The 19505-nt window shown below is 43.6% G+C and overlaps 1 protein-coding gene across 3 annotated transcripts in view; it reads right to left on the bottom strand.

Moving 5' to 3' along the window:
* Positions 1-3448: 3448 nt before the first annotated feature.
* LOC308561900 (GTPase IMAP family member 4-like) overlaps positions 3449-19505 on the bottom strand; it is a 38089-nt gene continuing 22032 nt past the window's right edge. The window contains exons 1-3 of one of the 3 annotated variants that reach the window (XM_081147483.1): positions 16183-16294; positions 9158-9229; positions 3449-5316 (exon numbers count right to left, since the gene is read on the bottom strand). In XM_081147483.1, the coding sequence (XP_081003609.1) occupies positions 4385-5316; positions 9158-9215 (990 nt within the window). In that variant the 5' untranslated portion in view covers positions 9216-9229; positions 16183-16294 and the 3' untranslated portion in view covers positions 3449-4384. Of the gene's footprint in view, positions 5317-9157; positions 9230-11047; positions 11114-16182; positions 16295-19505 lie in introns of those variants that run through there. The other 2 variants (XM_081147484.1, XM_081147482.1) reach the window with 2 other exon arrangements.

Raw genomic sequence — 19505 nt, 5'->3', positions numbered from 1 at the left:
AGGGCTGCTTCTACCCACAGGGACCATGGGAAGTGATGGGACCAGAACCAGAGGCCAGGGAATGTTGGTCCAGGCCAAGCCTCTGATAGGGAGATGCGATCTAACCTCACAAAGAGACTGACACACCTCAGATGCACTTGAGCTTCTTTAAGGTTCACGATGCTCCTTGTGGAATCTGATCAACTGTTGGAAACACGATAGGAGGGGACAGGGGAAATGCCTCCCCATAGATCCTTCTTTCCTTTCTTTAAGCCACATGGCAAAGGGTCTCCAGCTACCTTCTTTGAGGAAAGGTGGGAAGTAGGGGTGGGGTGACAGTGCTGCAGGAGAATCAGAAATCAGAAACACAGCTTCAGGTCTGTCTGAATGCTGACCTGCTGGTCAGAGACCCTCTACTGTCAGAGGCTCTCTGAGGACCCTGGTCTCCCAGTCAGGAGGCCATGGCACTCCCCGTCCCAGACACAGGGGGTGCCTAAGAAAGCCGAGCCATTTCTTGGGCTGAAAGATTCAGGAAAGTGTCTCAAGGCAGAAGGGAGGCTTATTTTGATTTATACTTAAGACAGGCTTCCTGCCAGACCACTTATTACATCAGCACTTGACTTACGATGGACCAAACACAGCCGTTAGCACTTCTCAGTCTTCCATCATCCCCAAGACCCATGGTAGGATTTTCAGTTCTGGTCCCGTCTTCTACTTTCCTACTCCTTATGAATAAAATATTGATCTGATTACAGGGGCTTTAATTTCCTCATTTATGCATTTCCTTTATTATTCTCAGGCATTTATTCTTCTACATGAAAATTAAAATCACTTGTTTAATTTTCAGAAAAAGACCTTATTGGCATTCCAGTTGGAGTTGTCTTTCACCTCTGTATTACCTTTGGGAGAATTTTAAATACTTCAAGAACACGTGAACCAAGGTGATCTTGTTTCTGAGTGAGCAGACTCGCAGCTTCAGAGCTACTGAGTAATAGTTAAAGCCATCTGTATTGCCATTAGGATAACAAGGTAAATTTCTTTCAGTGTTGCTATTTTCACTGTTAGCTTAATTCATTTCATAATAGAAAATACAAGCATTTTACAAAATGACACCCAGTCAGTGATTCTAAATGGCAAGTCACTCAAAATATATCATGTTTTAAAAATTCTAGAGGAATTATTTCAAATTATATCAAACACAGTGTTTTCTCTCCTTTATTACTAAAAATCCTGGGAGATGCCTCCCACAACATTGCAGGAGGAGTGACAGATGCTGCTCCCCTGGTGTCACTCCAGGGCCTGAGAGAGTGGGGAACCCAGGTGTGGGCGTGTTTGGAAACTCCACAGTCTGTGCATCAGTAAGAAAGAGGTGGTGTGGGCAGGGTGGGCTGGGGAGGGTTGTCTTGGCCAAGTCTGAATGTGTCAGGTGAGAATTTTAGTCATTATTTGGCACAAACTCCTCATGATGGAGCATCTGCTGAAGAATCCGGTGGCAGATCCTAACCTGACCTGTCCAAGAAGGGACGATAGGATGTGCCCAGGCCCTTCCCTGTGATGCTGAGAACACAGCGGGACAATCCACGGAGCCCTGTTTACAACAGAGGACTCAGCCAGCTGAATAGTCCCTGTGAGAATTCACTGGTGCCTGACCTTCCTAGGGAAACGTTTCCATCTCATCCAAGGCAGCAGTAGGACTTACACCTAAGATGCGGGGCATGCCCGGGACAGAGTATTAACTTACTGTCTTGTACTTTCATGACCTGTGGTCCAAGTGGACTAACACATGCTGTCATCAGAGTGGGTGCCAGGGGCTCCTCCTTGCTCACCGTTTTCTTTCAGATTCCCAGGGTGCATGAGGCCCTCACTAAATATCTGTCACCCTACCTTTTGGAGATTTGCAGAAACTGGGCTCAAGGGACATTGCCACAGCATGGAGAGTCCCAAATCTCTCTTGCTCTTTGAGGGAACTTTCTGAGATCACTTCCTCAAGCTTCCCTCTACATTCTCAATCATGTGCCGCAGTCCTGTCTATTTTTCCCCAAATTCCTATAAACTTGAAATTCAGTTCTTTAGCTGGTTTCCACAGTAACAACATGTAGGAAGCGTTGTGTAGCCTTTAGCTTCTATACTGGAGATTTTGAAAGTCACAAGGAGGGTCCCACAGGCAGCCCTGGGCATTACTACACCAAGCTGACTGGAAGAGAGAAGGGTCTTTGGTGCCCTGGGAGCAACTGGTAACATTTGGAAATACCTTGAATACTCTAGAGTGACTTTCCCATTTTCCTTTTCAAACATGAGATATAGGCTCCAGTGAAGCCACTCTCAAAGTGTGGTCCCAGAGCAACAGCAATGCCCAGGGACTTGTGAGAAATGCAGAGGTTCGGGCTCCATCCTACACCTCCTGAGTGAGAAACTTTGATTTTAACAAGCCTCCCAAGTGGCTCTGATGCATGCCTGTGCCTCACAAAATGCAGAAAGGACCTGAAGAATCTGCTTTTAATATTAACTAACCTATGCATCTGAATTGTCCCAAGATGACAGCTTTGGAGACTTGGGTATGTTCTTTAGAATGGATTATCTATATTCTATCACATGTCCAGTCTGCAGAAAAAGGCCCAGGTTTCATTTGCTAGGCGCTAACATTCTATACAGTGGAAGTCAGGATCCTAAGAGATGGGAACACCCCTTGTCTCCAAGTGGAAAGGAAGCAGAAGGATGGAGCAAACAGATATGCATCCCAAATTTTGTCTCTCCAGGTTCAGGAAACACAAAGTATGTTACATAAAGATGTTCTAGTCACTTACTGAGCTGTGGCCTGGGGAGTGCCCTCAGGGGAAACGATTTTAAAACACGGATGTCACCGCCTGGATGGCGTGGCTCAGCAGTTGAGCATTGACCTACAACCCAGGAAATGGTGGTTTGATTCCCAGTCAGGGCACATGCCGGGGTTGCAGGTTGGATGCCCAGTGGGGGAAGGGCAGGAGGCAGCCGATCAATGACTCTCTCTCATCATTGATGTTTCTATCTCTCTCTCTTCCTGTCTGAAATCAATAAAAATATTTTTTAAAAACATAAAATAAGACATGAGTGTCACCTTATGTGGTTCTTTTTTTAAAGATGAGGGTACACCTTCAGTTTCTATCTGGTTTTGGTTGCTTTCTGCTGCTTTCCAGTATTTGAAGGTTGTAAGTTTCCCGAAGTTTATCTGTGGACTATTTAGTCTGTTATAAGCCACTCTTGTTATTTTTGAAGCCAGACTCCCACTCTAAGGTTGTATTCTCTTGTCCTTTCCTTGGTTTCTTTCAGCACATAATGGATGGATCCAAGGAGAATGTGGTCTTTGCTGGGTAGAGGGGTTAAGAATGTGGTTCAGACTTCCAGGTGAAATGAGGGAGGTCTTAGGGGTAGACCAAGCCAAGCTTGGAAATCATCTTGACATTCTACCAAAAAGTGAAATTCATCCCTGTGCTCTTAGAAGTATTAGTGGTATTTCCCAAGATAAAAGAAATTCCACTTCTGCACAAATATGAGAGAATAGAAAAGTTTTATTACAGCAAAAATAAGCAAACAATTCAAGTGGGTGGCGCAGCAGTGTGGGGATGACCCCCCAGCAGTAAGTAATGAAGGTGTGAGGTGATGGAGGTGCGGTGGCAACAGCTCGTTTCCCATGAAAAAGAGAGAACTAGTTCTTCAGCTAAGTGGTTATGTTGAGGTTGGTCAAGCACCTTCTACAGGAACATCTGAATATACCAAACATGGTTCTCTTGTCTGTTGAATCTCTGTCCTTGGCTCTTCCTGGCATTTCACTTACTTGGGTTCTGAGAGATCTGTTTCCCAGACAATTCTTTGTTCTTCAGTGGGCAGATGACAGGGAACAATTTCAGTCCTTCCATAAAAATGTAATTCAATGAATTTGCGTTCATCCAGAAAGAATTCGGTAATCTCTATCTATAGATTATCTAAGGCAAAGAACTGACTTCTCTGACCACATGGGTAAAATGAGCAGCATGGTCCTAAAGGCAACAATGAGGCGTAGAAGCCACAGGAGAAGCTTATCTGCCAATCTAGACAGAATCCAGAGGAGAAACAGGTACTGGGGAGACACAGAGAAAGCTTGGGGTCATGGTTCTTGGTTCCTGCATTCCTTTTCTCTGTGCGTCTGAGAAAGTGTTCAGAAGATAGGGAGCACCCATACTTTCTGCTTTGGACTTTGACAAATTGAGAATATCTCTCTCCCTAGTCAAATCAGTCAAAAGTCTACAAATTTCCAACAAGGAACTTTCCCTACACTTCCCAGTCCAAAAAGCCTGAGAGAAAAACAGAGAGCTCTGACTTTGGGGAATGAGTTGTATGCGGAAGAGACACCCAAAAGTATGTGGGAAATATAGACAGATTTTCATTAAGCTTAATCTTCCTTGAATAGAAATGAAAACACAAAGGACGCAATCTTCAATGCACTCGCAATTACGTCAATGATGCTACTCTGACTCTCAACTTCAGCTCTGGCATTTTGTTGCTTTGAAACATAGAGTTTCTCCCTTTCTGCGAATTCCCTCTCCATTTCTGCCCTTCTCTTTTCCTTCTCCAATTCGTCCTCTAGTTTCCTGATTTTCTCTTCATACTCCGCCCTTAACTTCCTCTGCGCTCTCTCCAGCTCTGCTCTGTATTGTTCTTGTATCACTTGGATCTGTTTCTGAATCTCCTCCTCAGCCCTTTGGTACATCTTATTAGTGTAGAATCCCCCCTGGTTCTCCTTCACCATGCACTGGACCAGGTCCAGCAGCTGTGCCCTCTGAGCCTCCTGCTCAGCCCCTGTCGCCTTATTGTTGAACACACAGTGGCGATTCCTGAACTTCTTCATCAGATCCTGAATGCCTCCTGGAGCTTCCTTTAAATAATCTTTGAACTCCATGTCTTCCAAGTCATCTTTCCGGGTGAATAAGAGAATCATGTATTTACTGGCTTTGGGTCCAAACATTGTCAGCATCTTCTCAACGGCCTTTTCTTCTTCCTTTGTGTACGGGCCCAGGGGAACCACCATGATCACAGCGTGAGGCCCCGGGGAGGTCAGGATGATGCAATTAATAATCTCCTTTTCTGTGTGAGCATCCGGTGTCTCGGTGTCGAAAATGCCAGGTGTGTCCACTACAACAATTTCACTCCCATTCCACATGCTGCTCCCTTTCTCACAGACCTTGGTCACAGATTTTGCTGCAATGCTGGAATAAAATGCTTTCTTTCCAAGGATGCTGTTCCCTGTGGCACTTTTTCCTGCTCCAGTCTTACCCACTAAGACAAGCCTCAGTTGTGAATCTCTGGAGTCTCGGTTTCCAAGCCCTGGGACATCAATAAACAAAAGTCACAGAGTTAGGACTGACCTCCTACCTTTTCCTCTACAGTGTGCCCACTCATCATTGCCCTTCTCTATTGCCCACTCGGGTCCTATCCCATAAGCAACCTCTCCACCCAGAGGAGGTCTGTAGAACCCCTGGGCTTGGCCTCCCTCCTGCAGGACTCGGGGAATGCTGGGCACTCCTCAGGAGTCCCTTGGTCTGCTCACTGTGATCTCTGGAAGCTAAGTGCCCTGAGATTAAGGTGCAAAATGGTCTAAGTGAAAACTCTGAGCCCCTGCTGGTGCCTCTTCCTCATAAGTTAATGAATAAAGTAACACAAAATCTCACTTTGGGGCATCACAGTGGAAGATCCCCTCCCTCCAGTTTATACTCAAAATGGGACTTTTCTTCTCATTTGGAAGCCAAGTCAGGGGGTGATTCTAGCCATCCCACCCTTGTAGGCGAGAAAAAGGCACTTGAGCAGAAAGACAAAGTGTTCCTTTAAATTTCACATACACGGTCATCGCATCAGGGATTTTGACTCACAGGAAATAAAATGCCTTACTTTTAAAGTTACCACTTTAGTGTAGAAATCTGATGAAGCTAAAGAAGGATCTCTTATCCTTTGAGACCACATAGATGAATCTGGAGAATATTATGCTAAGTGAAATAAGCCAGACAGAGAAAAACAAGTCTCACATGATCTCACTTATATGTAGAATCTAAAGAACAAAATAGATCCGGTGACACAGAAGCATGGAACAGACTGACAGATCTCAGAGGGAAGGCGGGGGTTGGTGGGTGGGGAGAGATTAACCAAAGAATTTACATGCATATATGCATAACCCATGACACAGACAATAGTGTGGTGAAGGCCTAGAGTGGGGGGAGGGGGTAAGGGGTAGAAGGGGTCAATGGGGAAAAAAGGGGGATATCTGTAATACTTTCAACAATAAAGATAATTTTTTAAAAATTAATATGTTGGGCCTGGCCGGGCGTGGCTCAACAGTTGAGCGTCGACCTAGGATCCAGGTGATCACGGTTCAATTCCGGGTCTGGGCACATGCCCGGGTTGCGGGCTAGGCAGCCGATCAATGACTCTCTTATCATTAATGTTTCTATCTCTCTCTCTCCCTCTCCTTTCCTCTCTCTGAAATCAATAAAGATAAATATTTTTAAAAATTAATATGTTGAAAACTTAAACCAGAAAGTATTGACAGTTCTCTGGAGCTACTATAAAATCCCGTGATACATAAATAATAATAATAATAGTAACAACAAAAACTCATGCAGAGTAGCATCAGTAGAGTTACATTTTCTTAGTGTTCCTTGGTGTCCACTTCCTAGGACAATGGGAAGTTAAGAACAGAACAGCAGAGCCTATCACCTGACTGATGTTTCAAAGGTAACTGTGTCTTAAGTTAACACCAAATCATCTAAATAGCTCCTCCCCTATTTCTATTCAGTAATTTTCTGCTTATCTCTTTAATGTGTCTATGAAGCTAAAGTCTTCAGGATTTGTGAGGCACAGACTGGGACCATGGAAGACAACTGACAATGGCATCTGAGAGCCTGTTTCTCCCAGAAGGAAGAGCCTGTCAGCACAGCCCTTGACAAAGACTGATTCCTGCAGGAGGAGTCCTGTATGACCACCATCTGTCTCTGCTTTCAGTCGATGCAAACACCACCACCCTGACAATACTGCAGACATGATTATAAACTCCATTTTATTTTTCAGAGATATCATCACCATTCTCCCTTGATTCCTGTCTTCCCCTTACTTTCCAGATCCCACCCATTGGCAAGTTCTCCTGGCTCCATCCACAAATCTGACTAGTTCTCTCCATTTAGTTCTCTCTCTACTAACCAAAGCTACTGTCACCACCCATGCCTCAGCAGTCCCCTAACTGGTCTTTTCATTTCCATTGTGCCCTCTTCTGTCCGTTCTGTAAATTGGAATGATTCTTTAGAAATATCAATCAAACAGAAGAGAGATTTTGCAGAACGTCCCACTCTGGCTTCCATAAAATCAGTAGTTATTCCCCATCTCCCACACACTTTATGGTGAAACTGTTGCTAATTCAGGGATGAGCAAAATCACCCCTAAGGCAGTTAGTTTCCCATGTTTGAGAAACAGAATCCTGAGGTGAGAGAAGTAAATTCCAGAAGCTGAGGGTATTTGCCATAGGATGGCTAAGATGAAGGGAAACTGTGGGTGGGAGTTCAGATTATTATTTATTTAGCATCACAAAGGAAGACTCCAACATAAGGAAATCCTGAGGGCACTAGTTGATCATTGAGAGAGGGAGTAGGAAAATCATGGGAGGTGAAATGAAAAATCACCAGAGGCCAGCTCCAACACTGCAACAATTCCCAATGCTAACAGAATACGCAAGTCTACTTGACAGACTGGAGATTTGGCCATCAAGTCTTCCCATCTCTGTGCACATGCCTCTTTGGGATGTGGATCTGCACCTCCTCCCACAAGGTGCTAAGTTTGTTTCTCTGCGCCCTTGCATCTGGGTGGGCCCTGTGACTTGCTCTGGACAATAGGGCAGTGGAAGCATGATGCAAGTAGACTCTGAAAGTGCTCATGCTCTGTGTGGCTTGCTGTATTCTGCTCTTTGGAACCCTGCAACTGCTTTATGAAGAGGCTGGGACTAGCCTGCTTGATAGGGACACAAAGCCCTTTTATCCCTGTCACCCTGTCTTGCCCAAGAGCCTGCTAACTACCAGACATGGCCATGGGGCTATCCAATTCAAAATTATCCTTTTGCTGCATCTTGAAAGTATCATGCTAAGCAAAATAAGTCAGATGAAGAAAGGACAAGAACCATATGATTTCACTCACATATGTGATATAAAATATAAGTCAACCGGCGAACAAACAAAACAAACAAACAAAATCATCGTCACAGGCAAAAGTATGGTGGTTATCAGAGGGAAAGAAGAGTTGAGGGGAGGTCGAAGAGTGTAAAGGGGGTGAAATATATAGTGATGGAAGGAGACAAGGTTTTGGGTGGTGAGCATACAATGTTAATACACAGGTGATGTATTATAGAATTGTACACCTGAAACCTATATAAGTCTATTAACCAATGTCACCCCAATAAATTTAATCTAAAAAAACACACAACATTATCCAGTTGTGTACTGAACCACCCACTTACCACATCTGTGCATGAGCAAATCTGGCTGAGATAAGGCCAGATGGCCTAGACCCAAGAACTGCCCAGTGACCTACCAAATCCAGAGCCAAATAAATGGTTGAGGTGTTAGGCTACTAAATTGTGGTGTGGTGTGGTGGTCTAGTGTGGTACAAAACCAGCAAAAGTTCAACTGATATTGTAGATTCCTATAAATAAAATAGTAAAAGGATGGTTAAGTGAGAAACTGAGTGAGCCAGTCTGTTGACTTTGTTGGTCATAGTGAGGCCACCTGAACAGGGAAATGAGGGACTTGAGGGAAAGATCAATTCCTCTCATGTTCCTCCTTCCCAGTCCTCTCTCAGGCTCAATAGAGGTGCAGAGAAACAACCAGAGAGGCTCCAGCTGGCCCTTCTGCTGTGTCCACATTGTAAGGAGTAGGAAATCAGAAACCTCATCCGCCTGGGCTCAGTCAGGACGCTTTAAGCTCTCTTCCCCTTAGAGGTTAGGCTATGTCAGGAAGCGACCGTGCAGAGGGTCTAGAGACAAGCAAGAGCAGAGTCAATGAAGAAAAAATCAGAAATGGGGTTGGAAATATTTTGTTGTTGCTCAGATGGGGGCTGGCAGACAGGACAGGAGAACCCCCTTCCAGGTCCCGTCCCTCCAGCCTGGCCTGGGGAGTCCAAGCCATCCTCTCACATTGGCTGATCTTGGCCTCACTGAAGTTGAAATGGGTGATGGGTAATTGAGCTGCCATCGTGGTTTGAATTCCTGTAGATAAGAAAGAGAATTCATTTTAGGAAAATGGAGAGTAACTGCAAACTGAAACCTCGTGCAACCAATAGTTCCTTCTTTTCCACAAACTTGCTACTTGACTTCACCTCCTTATTTCCCAACACTTCTCAACTTCCCCATGGTCAGTTTCATTCTCACTTGTTGCTTTTCTCACACAAACATGAATGTTTCAAGCGATTCCTCAGCTCTGGTTCTGGGCGCCCTTCCCCCATCTACTCAGGGAATTCTAGCTTTGAATGCCATTTGCACATACTCAGTAGCCTAGACCATTCTCAGTGTTCTGAACTTTTATATCCCATTCAACGTCTTCACTGGGCAAGTTCATGAGCATCTCAAACAGAACTTGGTCAAAATGGAACCCTTTACCTTTTCCAGCTGCAGCACATCCTGCCACCAGATCACGGCAATGATTACGCCCCATTTCAATAGATGGCATTACCATTCAGCCAGTGGCTGCTGCAGACTCTTGGGGTCACTACATCACTCTTTCCTTACTTGCTCATCAGTCCACCCACCAAATCCTATGGATTCTACCTCGAAATCATGCAAAATTATCCATTCTCCTTAACTTCATGCTCATCCAAGCACTTTTACTTGTTTGCCATGTAACAGGCTCCTAAACTATCATCTCACCTCCAATCCCTTTTCTCCTCTGTAACCAGGTGGTTTTCTAAAACTAAAACTTGATATATATATTTTTTCCTCTAAGGTTTCCCTCCCCAACACAATGACCATCAACAATACAGATGAGCTGGGATCCACTTGCTATGTGCTCTAACCTCACTTGCGGAGGTTCCTACAGAACACACAGCACAATAGGAAGTTGTTTTTCTGCTCTTTTTACTCTTCCCCTTTAGACCATAAGCTTTGTGATGATGGTGGGACCATCTGTGTTTTGAATTTCCCTTATTGCCTGGAGACAAGCACAATGATGGACAAAGAGTAGTTCTCAATAAATATTTGTTAAATAAATCAATGAAAAATCTTTCTGACTCTGAAATTTCTGTCCTGCCTACATCTGTGAAAAGATTATCCTTTCCTTTTTCATCAATGCTTAGAGTCATACAAATATGATATTACATTTTGAACACCTTTTTTCCCTGATACCTATACATTTGGCAATGGGGAAAGCCATCTGAACAACTTGTATTGGAGCAGACTATGACTGCAACAGGCTAAAAATGCTAGTTGTTAAAGGCAGGCTCATCTCAGAGGAAGCCATCAAATACACACTTGAAACACTGTTAGAGAGACGGACACACTTTTTGAAAGAACAGGTATGTCTTTATCCCTTAAGGATAGGGAGTGGAAAACAGCTTCTTTTAAACTGGGAAGAGAAATCACAGAATGTTCCAAATGAGCTTTGGCTGCAAAGTTGATGTTGGTGATGGGTGTTCAGAGGAGAACACCCCGAGCTGTGCTTCTTACATTTCCTAGGGCCCTTCACCCACCAGCTGCCCTCAGAGCTAATTCTGCCCCCTTACCCAACTCTATCCCTGAAAACTTCAAGTTCATTTCTAAAGTCTATAAATGGTGAAAGGAATTATTTGTACAAATATCCTCTAATCAACAACTCCTGAAAGAGGCACTAATTTGTAGGGCTCAGCCTTTGCAACCAATTACAGTCTAAAATCAACAGAGACAAGAAACAGAAAGCAGTGACAAATCTATGCTGACAGCAAGTTTGCCAAAGGTTTAAAATACAGATCCAGGGGAGAGGTCCCCTCAGCGCCAAATCCCACATTTTCCTGCCTCTCCCCCTCAACACACACACAAACAAGCATACTTCTTTACCTGGAAAATCTGGGTCCTATTCCCTTCTCTAAAGGGAGGCTTCTTTAAAGGCGAGGCTAAGGGAGGATATTGAGGGGAAGGAAGAAAGAGGAAGTGATGACGCATAAATTTGAAAATAAACACTGTCTTGAATGGGTTAATTATATAAGTAAATTCCACAAGCGTCAGTGGACAAATACCCGCTGGCTGTCCTCTGAGTGAACTTGTTCTTCCCAACCTAAAAGACAGGATAAAATTTACAGCCTTGACTACAGAATGAACTGCCATTAAGTGCCGCTTATTGCCAACTGCCATGTCTGCTTTTGTGTTTGTCTGCTTGTACCTCCCTTAAGCTGTCAGGAAATAGCAAATGCAGAAGTGCAAAACAACCCCCTTTAAAAGCAAAGTGTAACTGATCTCCGAAAACTCCGGTTTGAAGGAGTGGGGATCAGTCGCCAGCAGGCTAATAAATTGCTCTCTATTTGACCTTAATTCGGCTCCAGTGGTCTTTCGGTTCTCTCGTGCCACAACAGGGAAGAGCTGTCCAAACTTGCTCATGTAAGAGACCTGCCCACCTTACCATCTGAAACAACTCTCTGCCTTTTGTTGACCTATTTCTGGGTTTGGTGCTGGTGGAAGCCACACTTGGTGCATATCTTGGCCCCTTCCACACACATCCAGGCCCAATAGAAGCAGCCACAGAATGTGGATCCCTTTGTAGCTCCAAACAAGTATCCCATGGTCGGTCACAGGCAGGTCCACAGTGCCTCCAAATAGGCCCCAGAACCAACACACCTGGTGGTGGGCTTCAGACTACATCAGAGCATGACCCAATTAGTTCCGCAAGCAGCACACCCAAAAGGAGAACTCAGCAGACATCAGACATTGCTGGGGCAAATTCTGCTTCCTGGAGTCAGTCCCCTCTCAGCAGCTCATACACTGTGATTGAAGTTGATTCTCACAGTCAGCCAGCCTGAGGGTTAACCCTACCCATGGATGGGCCAACAACAATGAAGACTCAACTACAACAGGAGGGTTCACATATTCCACACATGAAATAATCCTGAAACACCTACCTCAGGTGATCAGGAAGACTGTGCCACTAAGCCCAAGAAGACATCTAATTTGTAAGGTCACCATACCAAGACTGGGAAACATAGCAGATCTACCTAATACACAGACTCAAATACAGAGGGGCAGCCAAAGTGGGGAGAAAAGAAGCATACCCTAAATGAGAGAACAGGAGAAATCTCCAGAAAAAAATAATTAATTAAGTGGAGGCAAGCAATCTACCAGATACAGAGTTCAAACAATGGTTATAAATATGCTCAAGAAACTTAGTGAGAACTTCAAAAAAGAGCTGGCAAGTATAAAAAATGACATAGAGCCCTGGCTGGTGCCACTCAGTAGTTACAGCATTGGTCCACACACTGAAGGGCCACGGGTTCAATTACTGGTCAAAGGCATATACCTGGGTAGCAGGTTCAATCCTCAGTCCCAGTTGGGACATGTGCAGTAAGCAACCAATCAATGTGTTTCTCTTCCATCAATTTCTCCCTCTCTCTCTCTCTCTCTCTCTCTCTCTCTCTCTCTCTCTGTCTCTCCACCCCTCCCTCCCTTCCACTCTATCTAGAAGATCAATGGAAAAAGTATCCTCCAGTGAGGATTAACTAAAAGGAAAAAAAAAAAAATGACATAGAAACCATAAAAGAGAACCAGTCAGAAATGAAGAATACAATATCTAAAATGAAGGATACACTAGAAGGAATCAACTGCAGATTAGGTGAAGCAGAGAATCAGATCAGTGATTTAGAAGACAAGGTTGCAGGAAACACTAAATCAGAACAACAACAAAAAAAGAATTTTAAAAAATTACAATAGTTTAAGGAACCTATGGGACTACATGAAGCATAACAACATTCATACTGTAGGGGCACTAGAAGGAGAAAGGAGAGAGCAAGAGATTGAGGACCTATTTGAAAAAATAATGACTAAAAACTTCCCTAACTTGGTGAAGGAAAAGACACACAAGTCTAGGAAGTGCAGAGAGTCCCAAACAAGATGGACCCCAAGAGGTCCACAGCAACACACATCATCATTAAAATGGCAAAGGCCAGGAACAAAGAGAATCTTAAAAGCAGCAAGAGAAACATGGTTAGTTACCTATAAGGGAGCTTCTGTAACACTGTCAGCTGATTTCTCAATAGAAACTCTTCAGACCAGCAGAGATTGGCATAAAATATTCATATTCATGAAAAGCAAGGACCTACAACCCAGATTATTCTGCCCAGCAAGGCTATCATGTAAAGTTGAAAGAAAGATAAAGAACTTCCCAGACAAGGAAAAGCTAAAGGAATTCATCACCACCAAACCACTATGACAAGAAATGTGAAAGGAACTTCTTTAAGAAGAAAGAATAAAAAGGGAGGAACACAGTTATAAATCTCAAAATGGCAATAAATATGTACTTATCAATAACCAATTTAAATGTAAGTGGATTAAATGCTCCAATCAAGAGACATAGGCTAGCCCTAGCCAGTTTGTTTCAGTGGTTAGAGAGTCAACCCTCAGACTGAAGGGTCTCAGGTTCGATTCTGGTCAAGAGCACATATCTGGGTTGCAGGTTCAATCCCCAGCCATGGTCAGGCGAGTGTGGGAAGCAACCAATCAATGTGTGGAGTCTAATGAACAAAATAAACCCATGAACAAAATAGATCCAGAGACATAGAAGCATGGAACAGACTGAGGAATCTCAGAGGGAAGGGGGGTGGGGTGGGAAGAGGTTAACCTAAGAACTTATATGCATATGCGCATAACCCATGGACACAGACAATAGTGGGGTGAAGGCCTAGGGGAAGAGATACAGTGTGGAGGGGATCAATGGGGGGAAGAGAGGGACATTTTTAATACTTTCAACATTAAGATAAAAAAATTTTAATTCAATTAATGTGAAATGCCACATAAACAAAATGAAGGGAAAAAAATTATTGATCACATTTATAGAGGCAAAAAAAGCACTTGACAAGACTCAGTACTCATTTATGATAAAAACTCTCAGCAAAGTGGGGATAGAGAGAACATACCTCAAAGTAATTAAGGCCATATATGACAAACCCACAGCTAACATCATACTCAATGGGGAAAACTTTTAAATGTTTTCCTTAAGATTAGGGATCTTAAGGACAGGGATGTCCACTTTCACAACTATTATTCTACATAGTAATGGAGGTCCTTGCCACTGCAGAAAAGAAGATTAAAGCCATCCCAATTGGAAAAGAAGTAAAACTGTCATTATTTGCAGATGACATAATACTGAATGTAGACAACCTAAAGATTCCACCAAAAATCTACTAGAACTGATCAATGAACTCAATAAAGTAGCAGGATAGAAAATAAAAATTCAGCAATCAGTTGCAATTTTATACACCAATAATGAACTATCAGAAAGAGAAACTAAAAAAGCAATCCCCTTTACAATTACCACAAAAAAATACCTAGGAATAAATTGAACCAAAAAGGCAAAAGACCTATTCTTGGAAAATTATAAAACATTGAAGAATTAAAGTAGGTACAAATAAATGGAAGCATATACCATGCTCATGAATAGGAAGAACTGGCATCATTAAAACGTCAATGTTTTAAATTATAAGACAATCAGGGAAATCTGAATGCAACAGGTAATTTTTAAAAATTCTACTTCCTATCTGAAGTTTGATTATCATAATATTTTAAAATGGCTTCAAATATTTATTGATGAACTGAAAAAATGTCTGATTTGTTTCAAAGTAATGTGGGGTGTCAGGGAGTGGGGAGTATATAGTTGAAACAAGATTGGCATCAAAGCGTAATCGTGGAAGCTAGTCAAGCTACAAGGAAGATCCTTTTATTATTTTCTTTATCATTGAATAAGTTAAAAAATTTCCCACAATAAAAATATTTTAATCTGTGTGTAATATAACCACTACTGAATGCCCTGCTTCAAGTACGCTGATAAATGTTTTCTGCATTATTCCCAAAAATAGCGTGCAAAAATGCTGATTTTACTTTTCTAACTTTTTGTTTTTATTTTTAAATATATCTTTATTGATTTCAGAGAGAGGAAAGGAGAGGGAGAGAGAAAGATAGAAACATCAATGATGAAAGAGTCATTGATCGGCTGCCTCCTGCACACCCTCAACTGGGGATCAAGCCCGCAACCCAGGCATGTGCCCTGACCGGGAATCGAACCCTGATCGCCTGGATCCTAGGTCGATGCTCAACCACTGAGCCACGCCCGGCCGGGCTATTTTTCTAACTTTTTAAACAAGGACATTGATGTGGCTGGAAAATGCTGAGACACTTGCCCAGGGTCACAGTGCTGAGAGGTACTGAGCAGAGCAGGGATCCAATTGAAGGCTGTCTGACCTCCACCTTCCCTCCTAACACTGCACACAACGGCCTCTTCTCAATTTCCTCTCAGACCCATGATTCTAAAGTCCCATCACATCACAGCTGCATCAAGAGAGGAAAGGAAAGAGGGGCGACACTCTTTCCAGAACAGAGAACTCATAGGAAGCCTGTGACTAGGGAAGCTAACAGGAGGGTTTTACGTGCATTGTTCCTGCAGAACAACCCACCCTCTCCCCACAGCACCCTCCTCACCTCATGTGTCAAACTATTAGGGTCACAGCTTCTCTCTGCTGAATAATAGAAAGGATTCACAAACTGCAGTCTAGGTTTCCTCTGCCCTTAGGGACCACTGGAGTCACCACACTCCCTAGGATCCTGTTTCTTTTTCAGTAAAAAGAGGTAGTGAGACTGAGTGGTCTCTAACCTGCCTTCGAGCTCTAAGACCTGCCTTGGGGACACTCATTTCCTCACCAGGAAATAGCAAGGCTAGTCAGGCAGCCCCCAGTGTCTGTCATAAGAGTAAGTGAATGAAGGTGCACCCGTCAGCACATATGTCCTGTCAAATAGGAGGCGTGTGACATTGTGCTAATACCACTCCCGATTCCACAAATACCCTCCACACTACCAACTGACAACACATCCCCCTTCCCAGTGTGCTGTTAACACAGTACCTGGTCCTTCCTCCAAGCAGAACCCATATCCTGCACTGCCTGGACCTCCTGCCCTCACAGCTCTACCACTCAAGGCAGCTTCTCAGCCACACTGACCTTTTCAACCAGTTGATGAATTCTCACGGTTTCTCCAAAGAAGCTCCTGGAGCTTGTGCTTTACGTTTAACTGTGAGGATAAAGTGTTTGCGCCTCTAAAACCAGGAAACTCAGATTGGGTGGAGCCAGAGGAAGAACTCTTTGCCTTTAAGAGCCAATAATATTGCCCCTAATTTGGTGGGTGCTTCAGTTTTGCCAAGTTGAAACCTTTTCCTCCATGTGCCCAATCTCATATCAAAATTTCCAAAGCTATCCTCAGGGTTTTGGATTATAGATGACTAGGCTCAGTGTCTGCTATCTTCCCAGATACAGTGAGAGACAGCAGGGTGATTCTGGAAGAAGGGAGTTGGCATGTGACTTGGTAGATCTTCAGATGCTCACTAGTGGTGGTGCAATATGGGTTTTGAATCTAATCTTTAAAGAGGCTCTCAAGTTACTCCTTCAGGAATTAACAAGACTTAGGTACAAAGTCAAAGGGGTCTAATCTACTGGGAGCCAAGAAAAAAAGAATAATAGGAGGCTTGGAAAAAATTCTCCTAGTGACCTCTCTGTTTATTTCATTTGGTTCTTACAAGATTGAAAGTCTACATGACCTGATGAGTAAACGTGCAGCTGGAGAGTAGACACAACTTTCCCACCCAACCTTCCCAACTTCCCCCAGCCAAGGCCCAGACAGAGGTAGCTTATCCTAAATTCACCAGCAGGTGGATACAACAGGCTCTGGAAATTGTGTCAAAGCTCTCACAATATGTTCTAGTTGTCTGGTGCATTACCAAAAAATACTGAGTTTTTTATTATATGTTTTGACTCACTAAATTTATAGATTGGATTAGACAATGCCGAAGTTTGAGAAGAGGTACTGAGAGGACCAGATGTGGCAGGAAGTGGTGGACAATAAGGTGGGTACCCATAGAAGGAAGCAGCTAGATTTGGAAATGATGGTGTGAATGACCATGTCATTGGACCAATTATTGTTGTTAATGACGTGTGTCACCTAGAAAGGGCCCATATAAAAGTCACTTGACTTCCAAAAATTATACAGATCAGGACCAACTATGTAATTTGCAAGATCTGGCACAAAAGGAAAATACCAGGCCCTTTGTTCAAAATTCATGAAGAACTTTAAGATGACATTACAGAGCATTAAACCATGTGAGGAGCCCCTCTAAGCACAGACCCTGAGCAGCCCTACAACTCACACACCCAGGAAGCTCACCTTGACAGGTTGCATATATGTGAGTCGAGAGCTGAGCCAGAACCTCATCTCCTGTTCAAACTATCTCCACCATTGTCAAGTCTACTTCACTCTCCATATTCCTTGAATGAAACTTGTCCAGGCAGAAGCTGCCTTGGATGATTTCCTGGTGAACTAATGGATTCTCTAGGTATTAAGCTCAGATACACTGTTCAGTTCCCTAAAGGGAAGAAGGAACTGGTTGAGACAGAATCCACAGATGCTACAGGGACTAGGATACAGGTCTCGAGTGGTAACAGCCTTGAGGCCATTAGCTAAGGAAGAATATCTAGAACACAGCTCCCATCCTTGAATTCTAATTTATGAGTGACCTCCCTCCAGAAGACTTGTGATATGAGGAGAGATGCCTCATCTCTCTCCTATACTGTTCACTTGGCCATGCTCCTTGTCAGTAGGAACTCTTTTCCAGCTCTGCCATGAGCCACCTATCTCTCTGCTGCTGGTCCCCACTTGCAAGTCCATGAAATTACTCTAATCCTTCCAGGATGCTGCTCCTGCACACAGTCAAAGGCAAAGAGATAGATATGGAGAAAGACACGGCTTCTTTTTTCACATATTCCACTTATTTTTTATATATGCACACATAGGGCAATATGGATATATATGAATTTTTCACAAGGTTGGGGTTATTAAATAATATTTCTTTAACTTCTATCACAGTCTGTCTTGTGGAGCACAGGGCTTCCCCCCACCCGCCCCCCTGCTAGGAGCTAGATAAATTCAGAGCTCAAATGCATTATGGTAACATTGCAGAAATAATAGGAGGTGAAAGGAACGGGTCCTGACACTGTCCTGACTCTTCCACAAATCAACAATTAACCTTGGTATATCAGTAACTATTGCTGCCATGACAAATTTAGTGGCCCAAGACAAAGGAAAATAATTCTCTTACAATTCTGGAGGTCAGTGGCCTGAAATTAGTCTCATGGAGATAAAATGAAGGTATCATCAGGGCTGAACTTTCTGGAGGCTCCAGGAAAGAATCCATCTTTGGCCTCTTTCAGCCTCAGGAATCTGTGGGATTCCTTGGCTTGTGACCCCATCACTCCAATCTCTGTTGTCATCATCACATTGCCTTCTTCCTCGTTTGATCTTCTTGCCTCCCTCTTCCAAAGGCCTTTGTGATCACATGTAGGACCCACTCAGATAATCCAGGACAATCTCCCCATCTCAAAATCATTAAGTTCATCGCATCTGCAATAAGGTAACACTCACAGGTTCTGGGGATTAGGACATGGCTCTCTTGCAGGAGAAGGTTTGTGATTTTCAGCCAAACACATGTGGGTAAGTTAACCTCTCTGCAGCTCACTTTCCTATTCTTTAAAATGGAGTATTGACTTCATCAGGTTGGTGCTGATACTGGGAAATGTGGTGTTGCTATAAAAAACACACACACTTAAAATGAGGCAGTGGTTGTGAAATTGGGTGATGGACAGATGCTGGGAGAATTCTGAGGGACATGATAGAAAGGCCTAGGTTGCCTGGAAGAGATTGTTGCTGGGAATTTGAATATAAAAAGTGAGATCTCAGGTCAATGTGAGGACCGTGTTCTTGGACAGAGGAGGAAATGTAATAATTGATACAAAGTGGGGTAAGTCCCTGAATTGTGTTCTACTGCTGGGTGGAAAGAAGAGCTTGTAGGTGATGAATGTGAGCCTCTACCTGAGGTTTCCAAGCACAGTCTCTGAGATGCAGCTTGGTTTCACCTTGTAAAATGCAAAGGGAGAGATCAGAGTGATGCATCCAGCAGCCAAGGACCTCCAAGGATTCTCAGCAGCCAGGAGATGGGAGCCAAGAAGGAGAATCACCCCAGAGCCTTCAGAGATTGTGGCTCTGCCAACCTTTTGATGCTGGACCCCTAGTACTATGGGACCATAAGTTTCTGTGGCTTCAAGCTCCACAGTGTGTGGTGCTGGGTTTCAGCAGCCCTGGAATCTCACACACCACCTCACTCCTTCCTCCACCTTTTCTCCTGCCCTCCTCGCCTTCCATCATCTCTACATCCCAGAGATTTCCCCATCTGCATGAGCCAGGGTTTATAGAAGAGCTGTCCCACCTCCACCCCCAT

This window comes from Miniopterus schreibersii, assembly GCF_964146895.1.
Source record: "Miniopterus schreibersii genome assembly, chromosome: 9".
Lineage (NCBI taxonomy): Eukaryota > Metazoa > Chordata > Mammalia > Chiroptera > Miniopteridae > Miniopterus > Miniopterus schreibersii.
The sequence above is the reverse complement of the archived record's forward strand: the minus strand, read 5'-3'. Positions and strand labels throughout refer to the sequence as shown.